The sequence below is a fragment of the Heptranchias perlo genome, chromosome 26 (assembly GCF_035084215.1).
Source record: "Heptranchias perlo isolate sHepPer1 chromosome 26, sHepPer1.hap1, whole genome shotgun sequence".
Classification (NCBI taxonomy): Eukaryota; Metazoa; Chordata; class Chondrichthyes; order Hexanchiformes; family Hexanchidae; genus Heptranchias; species Heptranchias perlo.
This window is the reverse complement of record NC_090350.1, coordinates 44,812,742-44,826,834: the sequence shown is the minus strand read 5'-3', so window position 1 is coordinate 44,826,834 and position 14,093 is coordinate 44,812,742. Positions and strand designations below refer to the sequence as shown.

The following is a 14,093-nucleotide window of genomic DNA, read 5'->3' as shown; positions in this document are numbered from 1 at the left end:
CTATAGCAGGATTTTAACTGGGAGCGGGATTCACGCAGGGTGAGTGTCAAACACCCCTTATGTCATCAATTTGAGGCCCCGGCTATTTTAACTTGCGAGCCTCTTTTACAACTGGCAACTGCCCATCTGAAATGGGTGCAAAGAGATAGCCACCTAGCTGCCGGCAATCAAGATCAGGTGGCTCAGAGGACATCTGCCGTCATTCAGGTAAGTCACGGGGGTGGGTTGGAGTACAACAGGGTCTTGCATGTGGGAAGGGAGAGGGGGGCATCCAGGGCAGCAGAGGCTCAGACTTCCCTTATGGGGTTCGGAGGGGCACTTCCTGACCCTACAAAGGAAAGTTTAACATTTCCCTTACAGAGCCTCTTCTTCCTGCAGACCAGGTTTCATTGAACAGGGTGACTGTGGTGGCTCCCCGCACAGTCGTCAGTTAAAATTCCACTGAGGTCCTAATGACATCATAGGAAGTGGTCTGCATGTCTCAAGGGGTTCCTACCTGAGTCAGGCTAGGACCTTGGCCGCCTAAAAAAGGGTCCAGTTAAGCTGGCGGTGAGCAGCAATTAAGCAGGAATGGGCTAGTAAATTTTCACAGGCAATTTTTTCTGTGCAGCCACCTCATTCCCACTAGACAGGTGGGTTAAAATTGCCCCCTATGTCAACGTTCAAGATTAGATTGGATAGTTGAAGGAAAAAGGGACAAAAAGAATATGAAAAGGGGCTGAATAAATTTGTTAATGACTATTTGCTCATGTGGAGGGTTAACGCTAAAATGGACTGGTAGGGCCAAATTGACTGTTTCTGTGTTGTAACTTCTATACATTTCTGCGTAAAATGTGCAATACAGGTTCATAAATCAACAGCATTCTCAGATTAAAACTAATTATCAATGGTACAATAGTGATAATTTTAGTCAATTTGAATTTTGTTTACAATTTAGCAAACACTGAGGGGACTATCTTATCCCTACCCACCTGGGAGAAACCAGGCGGCTGGGCAGTTAAAATCGCCCTGGTTATTTATTCACCCTCGAGCCGCCCAGATCTTGCCAACTGTAATTTTTATGCAATCTTCTGGACGGGCAGCAAAAACGCCCGCCCAAAGCCAGTGGGGCCCTCCTTTAAATACCCAGTTGTGGCCCAAATGCAATGTTAACTCCGGCCTGAGTGCGGAAGCACTGTGGCTTTCTCGCCAGACTGAAACAGTCAGAAGAGGATAGAGACGTGAAGAAACCCTGAAAGTTTAGTTGATCAGTTTTCTTTGTGGGAACAGGAAGAGCAGGAGTGCATCTCTGGGCCCGACAAGAAAAGTTTAGGCCTGCCCTGCCCTGGATCCCAGTTTCTCTCCTGCAAGACCTTCCCAGAAACCCCTTCCCAGCACCTATCTGCAAGCCGGCAGACGGCCTTGGGCTGCCCAATTTTCCACAGGCAGGAAGCTGTTTCTCACTCATTTCCTGCCCGTCGGCAGCATGTTAATGAGGCCCAGGAGTTAAAATAATCCAGCCTGATTTCTTCAACAGCGGGTGAATTTCATCTTATCTCTTACCCACCCACCCAAAACCCACATGGAGCTAAAATCGACGCCTGTATAGCTTTCATCCTTATTAAATTTCATTCTATAAATACAGTACTTCTTACCAATTGTTAGTCGACTACAATCTCACCGAAATGGTTTCTTCTCTGTAAGAGTTGTGGTTGAGAAGTCAACAGGTGAAATTTAGAAATTAAATCATGGAAGTGAAAGGGAGTGTTGATGAACTCAACCTGCTACTTACGCTGACCCCAGTGACCAGTAACGGGGCTCAGATAATTGGGGTAAAGCCCATGAGGTTTTTCTAGCCGATTCAGAACTTTCCGGATTGTCATCACCTGAAAATATACAAATTCAAGTTTAACCACTGTGTATTTAGAAGCCATGTACAATGTTTTTGCTGCATGATATACCACAATAATGGGTTGGTGTCTACCGATTTGATTTTTTAACTGTTGTAGTTTAACACCTTGCCATCACAGAGGAAATTATCTGTGGTAAAGCACTGCTGATGGACCTGCTAAAATGATATATTTGATGTAGTGAGAATAGGGAAAGGAAATAGACCTTAAATGGTAAGAACATGAGAAATAGGAGCAGGGGTAGGCCATATGGCCCCTTGCGCCGGTTCCGCCATTCAATAAGATCATGGCTGATCTTTGACCTCAATTCCACTTTCCCGCCCGATCCCGATATCCCTTGATTCCCTTAAGAGTCCAAAAGTCTATCGATCTCAGACTTGACTATACTCAACGATTGAGCATCCACAGTCCTCTGGGGTAGAGAACTCCAAAGATTCACCACCCTCTGCGTGAAGCAATTCCTCCTCATCTCAGTCCTAAATCGCCCATCCCTTATCCTGAGACCATGCCCCCTGGTTCTAGACTCTCCAGCCAGGGGAAACAGCCGCACCGCATCCACCTTGTCAAGTCCTCTAAGAATTTTATATGTATCAATGAGATCACCTCTTATTCTTTTAAACTCGAGAGAACATAGGCCCATTCTTCTCAATCTCTCGTCATCGCACAACCCTCTCATCCCAGGAATCAATCCAGTGAACCTTCATTGCACCGCCTCCAAGGCAAGTATATCCTTCCTTAGGTAAAGAGACCAAAACTGTACACAGTACTCCGGGTGTGGTCTCACCATAGGAACATAGGAACAGGAGTAGGCCATTCAGCCCCTCGTGCCTGCTCCGCCATTTGATAAGATCATGGCTGATCTGTGATCTAACTCCATATACCTGCCTTTGGCCCATATCCCTTAATACCTTTGGTTGCCAAAAAGCTATCTCTCTCAGATTTAAATTTAGTAATTGAGCTAGTATCAACTGCCGTTTGCGGAAGAATGTTCCAAACTTCTACAACCCTTTGTGTGTAGAAATGTTTTCTAATCTCGCTCCTGAAAGGTCTGGCTCTAATTTTTAGACTGTGCCCCCTACTCCTAGAATCCCCAACCAGTGGAAATAGTTTTTCTCTATCCACCCTATCTGTTCCCCTTAATATCTCATAAACTTCGATCAGATCACCCCTTAACCTTCGAAACTCTAGAGAATACAACCCCAATTTGTGTAATCTCTCCTCATAACTTAACCCTTGAAGTCCGGGTATCATTCTAGTAAACCTACGCTGCACTCCCTCCAAGGCCAATATGTCCTTCCGAAGGTGTGGTGCCCAGAACTGCTCACAGCACTCCAAGTGCTGTCCAACCAGGGTTTTGTATAGCTGCAGCATAACTTCTGCCCCCTTGTACTCTAGTCCTCTCGATATAAAGGCCAGCATTCCATTAGCCTTCTTGATTATTTTCTGCACCTGTTCATGACACTTCAATGATCTATGTACCTGAACCCCTAAGTCCCTTTGGACATCCACTGTTTTTAACTTTTTACCATTTAGAAAGTACCCGCTTCTATCCTTTTTTGATCCAAAGTGGATGACCTCACATTTGTCTACATTGAATTCCATTTGCCACAGTTTTGCCCATTCACCTAATCTATCAATATCGCTTTGTAATTTTATGTTTTCATCTACATTGCTTACAATGTCACCAATCTTTGTGTCATCGACAAACTTAGATATGAGACTTTCTATGCCTTCATCTAAGTCATTAATAAATATTGTGAATAATTGAGGCCCCAAGACAGATCCCTGCGGGACTCCATTAGTCACATCCTGCCAATGTGAGTACCTACCCATTATCCATACTCTCTGTCGCCTTTCGCTCAGCCAACTTCCGAACCAAGTCCATACTTATCCCTCGATTCCATGGGCTTCTATCTTAGCTAACAGTCTCTTATGTGGGACCTGATCAAATGCCTTCTGGAAGTCCATATAAATAACATCCATTGACATTCCCCTGTCCACTACTTTAGTCACCTCTTCAAAAAATTCAATCAGGTTTGTCAGGCACGACCTACCTTTCACAAATCCATGCTGGCTCTCTCTGATTAACTGAAAATTGTCGGTGTTCAGTCACCCTATCCTTAATTATAGACTCCAGCATTTTCCCCACAACAGATGTTAGGCTAACTGGTCTATAATTCCCCGGTTTCCCTCTCTCTCCTTTCTTAAAAAGCGGAGTGATATGTGCAATTTTCCAATCCAGAGGGACAGTTCCTGAATCTAGAGAACTTTGAAAGATTATAGTTAGGGCATCCGCAATGTGCTCACCTACTTCCTTTAAAACCCTGGGATGGAAACCATCTGGTCCTGGGGATTTGTCACTCTTTAGTGCTATTATTTTCTTCATTACTGTTGCTTTACTTATGTTAATTTTATCGAGTCCCTGTCCCCGATTCAACATAAGTTTTCTTGGGATTTCCGGCATGCTATCCTCTTTTTCGACTGTAAATACTGATGCAAAGTAATTGTTCAACATGTCCGCCATTTCCCCATTGTCAATGACAATAGCCCACTTTCAGTTTTTAAGGGGCCAACACTGCTCCTGACCACCCTCTTTTTCCTAATGTAACTATAAAAGTTCTTCGTATTGGTTTTGATATCCCTTGCGAGTTTCTTTTCATACTCTCTTTTTGTAGCCCTTACTATCTGTTTGGTGACCCTTTGTTGATCTTTGTATCTTTCCCATTCGCCAGGATCTGTGTCATTTTTTGCCTTTTTGTATGCCCTTTCCTTGTGTCTTATGCTGTCCCTTACCTCTTTAGTTGTCCATGGCTGTTTTTTTTGGCAAGTAGAGCTCTTGTCCCTCAGGGGTATAAACCGATTCTGTATCACGTTAAATGTTTCTTTAAACATTTCCCACTGATAATCAGTTGTTTTACCCATTAACAGATTTGCCCAGTTTACTGTGGACAGTCTCTGTCTCATCCCATTGAAGTCGGCCTTGCCCAAGTCTAGAATCTTAGCAGCTGATTCACTTTTTTCCCTTTCAAACATTACATTGAACTCGATCATGTTATGATCGCTATTGGATAGATGTTCACGCACAGTTAAGCCGTTAACTAAATCTGGTTCATTACTCATTACCAAATCTAGTATGGCTTGCCCCCTTGTTGCCTCTAGGACATACTGCTGTAGAAAACTATCCCGGACACACTCAAGAAATTCACTACCTTTCTGACAGTTGCTAGTCTGCTTTTCCCAATCTATGTGAAGGTTAAAGTCCCCCATTAAGACCACTATGCCTTTCTTACACGCTTGTCTAATCTCTGCATTTATACAATCTAGCACTTCATAGAATCATAGAAGTTTACAACATGGAAACAGGCCCTTCGGCCCAACATGTCCATGTCGCCCAGTTTATACCACTAAGCTAGTCCCAGATGCCTGCACTTGGCCCATATCCCTCTATACCCATCTTACCCATGTAACTTCAGAGCTGCTGCCAGGGGTCCGAAATACAACTCCCACTATAGTCTTAGATCCTTTCTTATTTCTCAATTCAACCCATAAGGTCTCTGTTGGCTGCTTACCTCTCGTTATGTCTCCCTTTATCACTGAAGTGATTTCATCTCTAATCATTAAGGCTACTCCTCCCCCTCTTCCATTTTCCCTATCTCTCCTGTAGACCTTATAACCTGGTGTAATTAGTTCCCAATCCTGACCATCCTGCAGCCAAGTCTCAGTAATAGCTATCATGTCATACCCTCCAATTTGAATTTGAACCTGTAGTTCATTTAATTTATTCCTTATACTCCGTGCATTTGTATATAGAACTCTTAGTTGGGCCACACACCCTAGCCTGATCTTCAGTTTTGATGCTGGGTTAATCGCCTTACGCCTTCTAGTTTTTATTTTATCTGTCATGCCTAAAGTACACTTTCTTTCCGCTGCTCTACGCTTTTCCCTTTCACTTCTTCTTGAACAACTGTTTGTACTATTTGTATTGTAAATTTCCCCTGGGTCTTCCCCTCTCTTGCTGCTCTCAACTTTACTCCCTTCTGACTCCCCGCTCAGGTTCCCAACCCCCTGCCACTCTAGTTTAAACCTTCCCCAACAGCACTAGGAAACACCCCAGTGAGGACATTGGTCCCGGTCCTGCTCGGGTGTAACCCGTCCCGCTTGTACAGGTCCCACCTTCCCCAGAACCGGTCCCAATGTCCCAGGAATCTAAATCCCTCCCTCCTACACCATCCCTGCAGCCACGCATTCATCCTGTCTATTCTCCTGTTCCTATACTCACTTGCACGTGGCACTGGTAGTAATCCTGAGATCACTACCTTTAAAGTCCTGCTTTTTAATTTATCTCCTAACTCCTTAAATTCACCTGGCAGGACCTCATCCCCATGTCATTGGTACCAATATGGACCACGACTACTGGCTGTTCACCTTCCCCCTCCAGAATGCCCTGCAGCCGCTCCGTGACATCCTTGACCCTAGCACCAGGGAGGCAACATACCATCCTGGAGTCACGTTTGCGGCCGCAGAAACGCTTATCTGTTCCCCAAAGCCCTGTACAATTGTAGCAAGACTTCCTTACTCTTGTACTCCAACCCCCTTGCAATAAAGGCCAACATACCATTTTCCTTCCTAATTGCGTGCTGTACATGCATGTTAACTTTCTGTGTTTCATGGACAAGGACACCTAAATCCCTCTGAACCCCAACATTTAATAGTTTAATTTAATAATTTTAAAAATATTCTGTTTTCCTATTCTTCCTACCAAAGTGAACCATTTCCCCACATTATACTCCATCTGCCACCTTCTTGCCCACTCACTTAACTTGTCTATATCCCTTTGCAGACTCTTTGTGTCCTCCTCATAGCTCACTTTCCCACCTAGCTTTGTATCGTCAGCAAACTTGGATACATTACACTCAGTCCCTTCATCTAAGTCTTTAATATAGATTGTAAATACTGAGGCCCAAGCACTGATCCTTGTGGCACCCCACTAGTTACAGCCAGTCAACCCGAAAATAACCCGTTTATTCCTACTCTCTATTTTCTGTCCGTTAACCAATCCTCTATCCGTGGTAATATATCACCCCAAATCCCCTGAGCCCTTATCTTGTGTAACGACGTTTTGTGTGGCACTTTATCGAATTCCTTTTGATTTTAAATGGAGAAGTTGGGGTAAATCTACAGACAGTTGAAAGAAATAATGAAGAACAACAGAGCAATTACATTGGGTGTCCTAAATGTATGTGGTAAAAGTCAGCAACAGTTTTTAGACTTTATCCAAGACTTGCTTCCTAGATAGAACCATGGAACCTTACAGCGTAGAAGAAAACCATTCATCCCTTGGTGTCTGTGCTGGCCCTTTGCTAAAGCACTGCTCTAATCCCACGTTCCCTCTTCCTGTGTCTCAAATATTTATCCAATTTTCCCTTAAAAGATGCAATTGTTCTGTCTCAACCACTCCCAATGACAGAATGCCCCAACAAGCCTCTATATAAAGAAATTTCTCCTAACCTCTTTCCACTTTCTCAGTGAGAGGAAACAGCATATCCATGTTCACCCTATTAAAAATACTCAATTAATTCTACTCTTGGCTTTCTCTGCTCCAGTGGAAATAATGCCAGTATCTCAAAGTGTCTCCTCATAACAACAAGAACAACAACTTGCATTTATATGGTGCATTTAAAATAGTAAAATGTCCCAAGGCGCTTCACAGGAGCATTATCAAACAAAATTTGACACCGAGCCAAATAAAGCTTATTAGGATAGGTGGCCAAAAGCTTGGTCAAAGAGGTAGGTTTTAAGGAGTGTCTTAAAGGAGGAGAGGTAGGGAGGCAGAGAGGTTTAGGGAGGGAATTCCAAAGCTTTGTGGCCAGGCAGCTGAAGGCCCGGCCAATGGTGGAGCGATGAAAATCAGGGTGCGCAAGAGGCCAGACTTGGCGTAAAGCAGAGGTCTCGGAGGGTTGTAGGCTGGAGGAGGTTACAGAGATGGGGAGAGGCGAGGCCATGGAGGGATTTGAAAACAAAGATGAGAATTTTTAAATCGAGGTGTTGCCGGTCCGGGAGCCAATGTAGGTCAGCAACCACAGAGGTGATGAGTGAGCAGGACTTGGTGTGAGTTAGAATACAGGCAGCAGAGTTTTTGATGAGCTCAAGTTTACAGAGGGTGTAAGGTGGGAAGCTGGCCAGGAGAGCACTGGAATAGTCAAGTCTAGAGGTAACAAAGGCAGGGATGAGGGTTTCAGCAGCAGATGAGCTGAGACGTGGGCGGAGACGGGTGATGTTACGGAGGTGGAAGTAGGCGGTCTTGGTGATGGAGCAGATATGGGTTGGAAGCTCATTTCAGGATCAAGTAGGTCACCAAGGTTGTGAGCGGTCTGGTTCAGCCTCAGATAGTGGTCAGGAAGAGGGATGGAGTTGGTGGATAGGGAATGAAGTTTCTGGTGGGGACCGAAGACAATGCTTTTGATCTTCCCAATATTTAGTTGGAGGAAATTCCTGCTCAGTCAGACAAACAGCGTGACAAATCAGAGGCAGTGGAGGAATCGAGAGAGGTGGTGGTGAGGTAGAGCTGGATGTCGCCAACGTACGCGTGGAGCCTGGCGTCGTGTTTTCGGATGATGACTATTTATAAAACCCAAAATGTTATTGATCCCTTTTTATTACTTCATTTACCTCACTTGTACTTTCAGGGAATTATATATTTGAACCTCTAGGTCGCTCTGTTCATTGGTCCTTTAGCACCTTTTCATTCAGTATGTAGCCCCATTCCTTGTTTATTTGCCCCAAAACACATTATCTTATATGTCTCCTTATTAACAAGGTCATCGATGTGCGGAACCACAAGAGATGGGTGAGATCCGAAATGAATATTTCACATCGGTATTTACGGTTGAGAAAGGCATGGATGTTAGGGAACTTGGGGAAATAAATAGTGATGTCTTGAGGAGTGTACATATTACAGAGAGGGAGGTGCTGGAAGTCTTAACGCGCATCAAGGTAGATAAATCTCCGGGACCTGATGAAATGTATCCCAGGACGTTATGGGAGGTTAGGGAGGAAATTGCCGGTCCCCTAGCAGAGATATTTGAATCATCGACAGCTACAGGTGAGGTGCCTGAAGATTGGAGGGTAGCAAATGTTGTGCCTTTGTTTAAGAAGGGTGGCAGGGAAAAGCCTGGGAACTACAGACCGGTGAGCCTGACATCTGTAGTGGGTAAGTTGTTAGAGGGTATTCTGAGAGACAGGATCTACGGGCATTTGGAGAGGCAGGGACTGATTAGGAACAGTCAGCATGGTTTTGTGAGTGGAAAATCATGTCTCACGAATTTGATTGAGTTTTTTGAAGGGGTAACCAAGAAGATAGATGAGGGCTGTGCAGTAGACGTGGTCTACATGGACTTTAGCAAAGCCTTTGACAAGGTACCGCATGGTAGGTTGTTACATAAGGTTAAATCTCACGGGATCCAAGGTGAGGTAGCCAATTGGATACAAAGTTGGATTGACGACAGAAGACAGAGGGTGGTTGTAGAGGGTTGTTTTTCAAATTGGAGGCCTGTGACCAGCGGTGTGCCTCAGGGATCGGTGCTGGGTCCGCTGTTATTTGTTATTTATATTAATGATTTGGATGAGAATTTAGGAGGCATGGTTAGTAAGTTTGCAGATGACACCAAGATTGGTGGCATTGTGGACAGTGAAGAAGGTTATCTAGGATTGCAACGGGATCTTGATAAATTGGGCCAGTGGGCCGATGAATGGCAGATGGAATTTAATTTAGATAAATGTGAGGTAATGCATTTTGGTAGATCGAATCGGGCCAGGACCTACTCCGTTAATGGTAGGGCTTTGGGGAGAGTTATAGAACAAAGAGATCTAGGAGTACAGGTTCATAGCTCCTTGAAAGTGGAGTCACAGGTGGATAGGGTGGTGAAGAAGGCATTCAGCATGCTTGGTTTCATTGGTCAGAACATTGAATACAGGAGTTGGGATGTCTTGTTGAAGTTATACAAGACATTAGTTAGGCCACACTTGGAATACTGTGTACAGTTCTGGTCACCCTATTATAGAAAGGATATTATTAAACTAGAAAGAGTGCAGAAAAGATTTACTAGGATGCTACCGGGACTTGATGGTTTGACTTATAGGGAGAGGTTGGACAGACTGAGACTTTTTTCCCTGGAGAGTAGGAGGTTTAGGGGTGATCTTATAGAAGTCTATAAAATAATGAGGGGCATAGATAAGGTTGATAGTCAAAATCTTTTCCCAAAGGTAGGGGAGTCTATAACGAGGGGGCATAGATTTAAGGTGAGAGGGGAGAGATACAAAAGGGTCCAGAGGGGCAATTTTTTCAAAGGGTGGTGTGTGTCAGGAACGAGCTGCCAGAGGCAGTAGTAGAGGCAGGTACAATTTTGTCTTTTAAAAAGCATTTGGACAGTTACATGGGTAAGATGGGTATAGAGGGATATGGGCCAAGTGCAGGCAATTGGGACTAGCTTAGTGGTATAAACTGGGCGACATGGACATGTTGGGCCGAAGGGCCTGTTTCCATGTTGTAAACTTCTATGATTCTAAGTTATATCTGCCACCTGTCTGCCCATTCTTCTGAACTGTCTAAGTCCTCCTGAAATTTTTTACAGCCCTCCTCTTTCTCAAACCCCCTTCCTTTGTGTCTTCAGCAAATTTCGAGATTGTTTTTCCGGTACCCAAGTCCAAATCACCCATGTATATATGAAACAAAAGTGGACCTAGAACTCACCCCTAGGGTATATCACTTCCAACCCTTCTCCAATCAGTATGTTTCTAGTCCAACAATGAAATAGCAATGCTTGATTTAGTTCTGGGAAATGAAACAGGGCAAATAACTGTTTTAAGAGTCGGAGGGTAATTAGAAAATAATGATATTCTTAGGTGCAAAGTAAAAGTAGAAAAGAATAACGAAGAGTCTGCTACATTGAAAAAAGGCAAAGTTCAGAGAGATAAGAAGGGACAAGGCACAAATTAACTGGGCAGAAAGGTTAGAGAACAGGTCACTGGACCAGGAGTGGAGAATCTTGAAGAATTAGAATCAGAGAAAGGTTACAACATGGAAGGAGGCTATTCGGCCCATCGAGTTCGCGCCGGCTCTATGCAAGAACAATCCAGCTAGTCCCACTCCCCTGTCCTTTCCCTGTAGTCCTGCAAATTTTTTCCTTTCAAGTACTTATCCAGTTCCCTTTTGAAGGCCATGATTGAATCTGCCTCCACCACTCCCTCGGGCAGTGCATTCCAGATCCTAACCACTACCAGCGTAAAAAAGTTTTTCCCCATATCACCTTTGGTTCTTTTGCCAATCACGTTAAATCTATGCCCTCTGGTCCTTGACCATTCTGCCAACGGGAACAGTTTCTCTCTATCGACTCTGTCTGGACCCTTCAAGATTTTGAATACCTCTATCAAATCTCTTCGCAACCTTCTCTGTTCCAAGGAGAACAACCCCAGCTTCGCCAGTCTATCCACGTAACTAACGTCCCTCATCCCTGGAATCATTCTAGTAAATCCCTTCTGCACTCTAAGGCCTTCACATCTTTCCTAAAGTGCGGTGCCCAGAACTGGACACAATACTCCAGTTGTGGTCGAACCAGCATTTTATAAAGGTTCATCATGACTCCCGTGTACTCTATGCCTCTATTTATAAAGCCCAGGATGCCGTATGCTTTTTTAAATGCTTTCTCAACCTGCCCTGCCACCTTCAACGATTTGTGCACATAAACCCCCAGGTCTCTCTGTTCCTGTACCCCTTATAGAGTTGTGCCCTCTAGATTATATTGCCTCTCCTCTTTTCTCTTCCTACCAAAATGTATCACTTCGCATTTTTCTGCGTTATATTTCATCTGCCACGTGTCCGCCCATACCACCAGCCTGTCTCTGTCCTGAAGTCTATCACTATCATCCTCACTGTTTACTACCCTTCCAAGCTTTGTGTCATCTGCACATTTTGAAATTGTGCCCTGTACAACCAAGTCCAAGTCATTAATATGTATCAAGAAAAGCAGTGGTCCCAGCATCGACCCCTGGGGAACACTACTGTACACCTCCCTCCAGTCCGAAAAACAACCGTTCACCACTACTCTCTGTTTCCTGTCGCTTAGCCAATTCTGTATCTATGTTGCTACTGCCCCCTTTATTCCATAGGCCGCAATCTTGATGATAAGCCTACCATGCGACTCTTTATCAAACGCCTTTTGAAAGTCCATATACACACATCAAATGCATTGCCCTCATCTACCTTCTCTGTTACCTCATCAAAAAACTCTTATCAGGTTAGTTGAACATGATTTGCCTTTAACAAATCTGTGCTGGCTTTCCCTAATCAATCCACCCTTGCCCAAGTAATTGTTAATTCTGTCCCGGATTATCGTTTCGAAAAGTTTCCCCACCACTGAGGTTAAACTGACTGGCCTATAGTTACGGGGTTTATCCTTACACCCTTTTTTGAACAGGGGTGTAACATTTGTAATTCTCCAGGCCTCTGGCACCACCCCCGTATCTACAGATGTTTGGAAGATTATGGCCAGTATCTCCGCAATTTCCACCCTTACTTCCCTCAGCAACCTAGGATGCATCCCATCAGGACAGGGTGACTTATCTACTTTATGTACAGCTAGCCTTTCAAGTACCTCTTCTTTATCAATTTTAAGCCCATCCAGTACCTCAACTATATTTTCCTTTACTGAGACGGGTCAAGGACTGAATCTATTTGGTTAGAGTTAAGAAATAAAAGAGGCGCCATTAAACTACTGGGTGTATTCTATAGGCCACCAACTAGTGGGAAGGATATAGAGGAGCAAATTTGCAGGGAAATTACAGAGAGGTGCAAAAGCTATAGGGTAGTGATAACTGGGGACTTCAACTATCCTAATATAGACTGGGATAACAATAATAATATAAGGAGCACAGAGGGGGAGGAATTTTTGAAATGTGTTCAGGATAAGTTTCTTAACCAGTACGTTTCTGCCTCAACGAGAAAGGAGGCATTGCTGGACTTGCTTCTAGGGAATGAGGTGGGCAAGTGTAGCAAGTGTCAGTGAGGGAACATTTAGGGAGCAGCGATCATAGTATCATAAGGTTTAGAATAGCTATGGAAAAGGACACGGACCACTCTATAGTAAAAATAATTAATTGGAGGAGGGCCAATTTGAATGGGATGAGAATAGATCTGGCCTGGGTAAATTGGAATCAAAGATTGGCAGGCAATGAAAATTCACATCGTTCACCTGACGAAGGAGGAAGCCTCCGAAAGCTTGTGAATTTAAAATAAAATTGCTGGACTATAACTTGGTGTTGTAAAATTGTTTACAATTGTCAACCCCAGTCCATCACCGGCATCTCCACATCACAAATAGATTCTGTCCTTGACCCATCCAGGACATCCTCTCTCTCCACTACTGCAATATTCTCCTTAATCAATACTGCTATCCCCCTCCTTTCTTTCCTTCCCTATCTCTCCTGAACACCTTGTATCCAGAAACATTTAGTACCCAATCCTGCCCTTTTTTGAGCCATCTCTCCGTAATTGCCACATCGTATTCCCATGTGGCTAGTTGCGCCTGCAGCTCACCAACCTTGTTTACCTTGCTTCGTGCATTTACACACATGCACTGCAAACCAGTCTTAGACTTTCTTGTACTCTCTCGGAGGTGAAGGTGAAAAGGGAGATTGGAAGGGCTTAAAGGTGATATGAAAAAAGTAAGCGTTTAGTCTTGTTGTTGAAATAGTTAGGGTTTTAATAAGCATTGAAAAAGTAAAATAATAGTTAAAATGATAGTAGGTCCACTAAGGAATGTAGAGGATGAACATAGGAACAGGAATAGGCCATTCAGCCCCATGAGCCTGTTCCGTTATTCAATAAGATCATGGCTGATTTGTACCTCAACTCCAGTAGCCCGCCTTGGATCCATATCCCTTGATACCCTTACCAAACAAAAATCTAACAATCTCAGTCTTGAAAATTTCAATTGACCCGGCATCCACAGCCTGCTGGGGAGAGAGTTCCAAATTTCCGATTTCACTCCTAAATGGCCTAGCTCTAATTTTAAGAATATGCCCCTTTGTCCACCAGAGAAAATAATTTCTCTGTATCTAACTTATCGAATCCCTTTATCATTTTAAAGACTTTGATTAGGAACATAGGAATTGCTAGACCAAAGAAAACTAAGGTCCATCAAGTTCACT

General features: G+C 43.9%; 1 protein-coding gene across 2 annotated transcripts in view; it reads right to left on the bottom strand.

Moving 5' to 3' along the window:
• The window catches only part of LOC137342759 (mannosyl-oligosaccharide 1,2-alpha-mannosidase IA-like), a 325,275-nt gene that overhangs the window by 107,660 nt on the left and 203,522 nt on the right, over positions 1-14,093 (bottom strand). For both annotated transcript variants that reach the window (XM_068006938.1, XM_068006937.1), the window contains exon 7: positions 1,772-1,865. In XM_068006938.1, the coding sequence (XP_067863039.1) occupies positions 1,772-1,865 (94 nt within the window). The remainder of the gene's footprint in view (positions 1-1,771; positions 1,866-14,093) is intronic.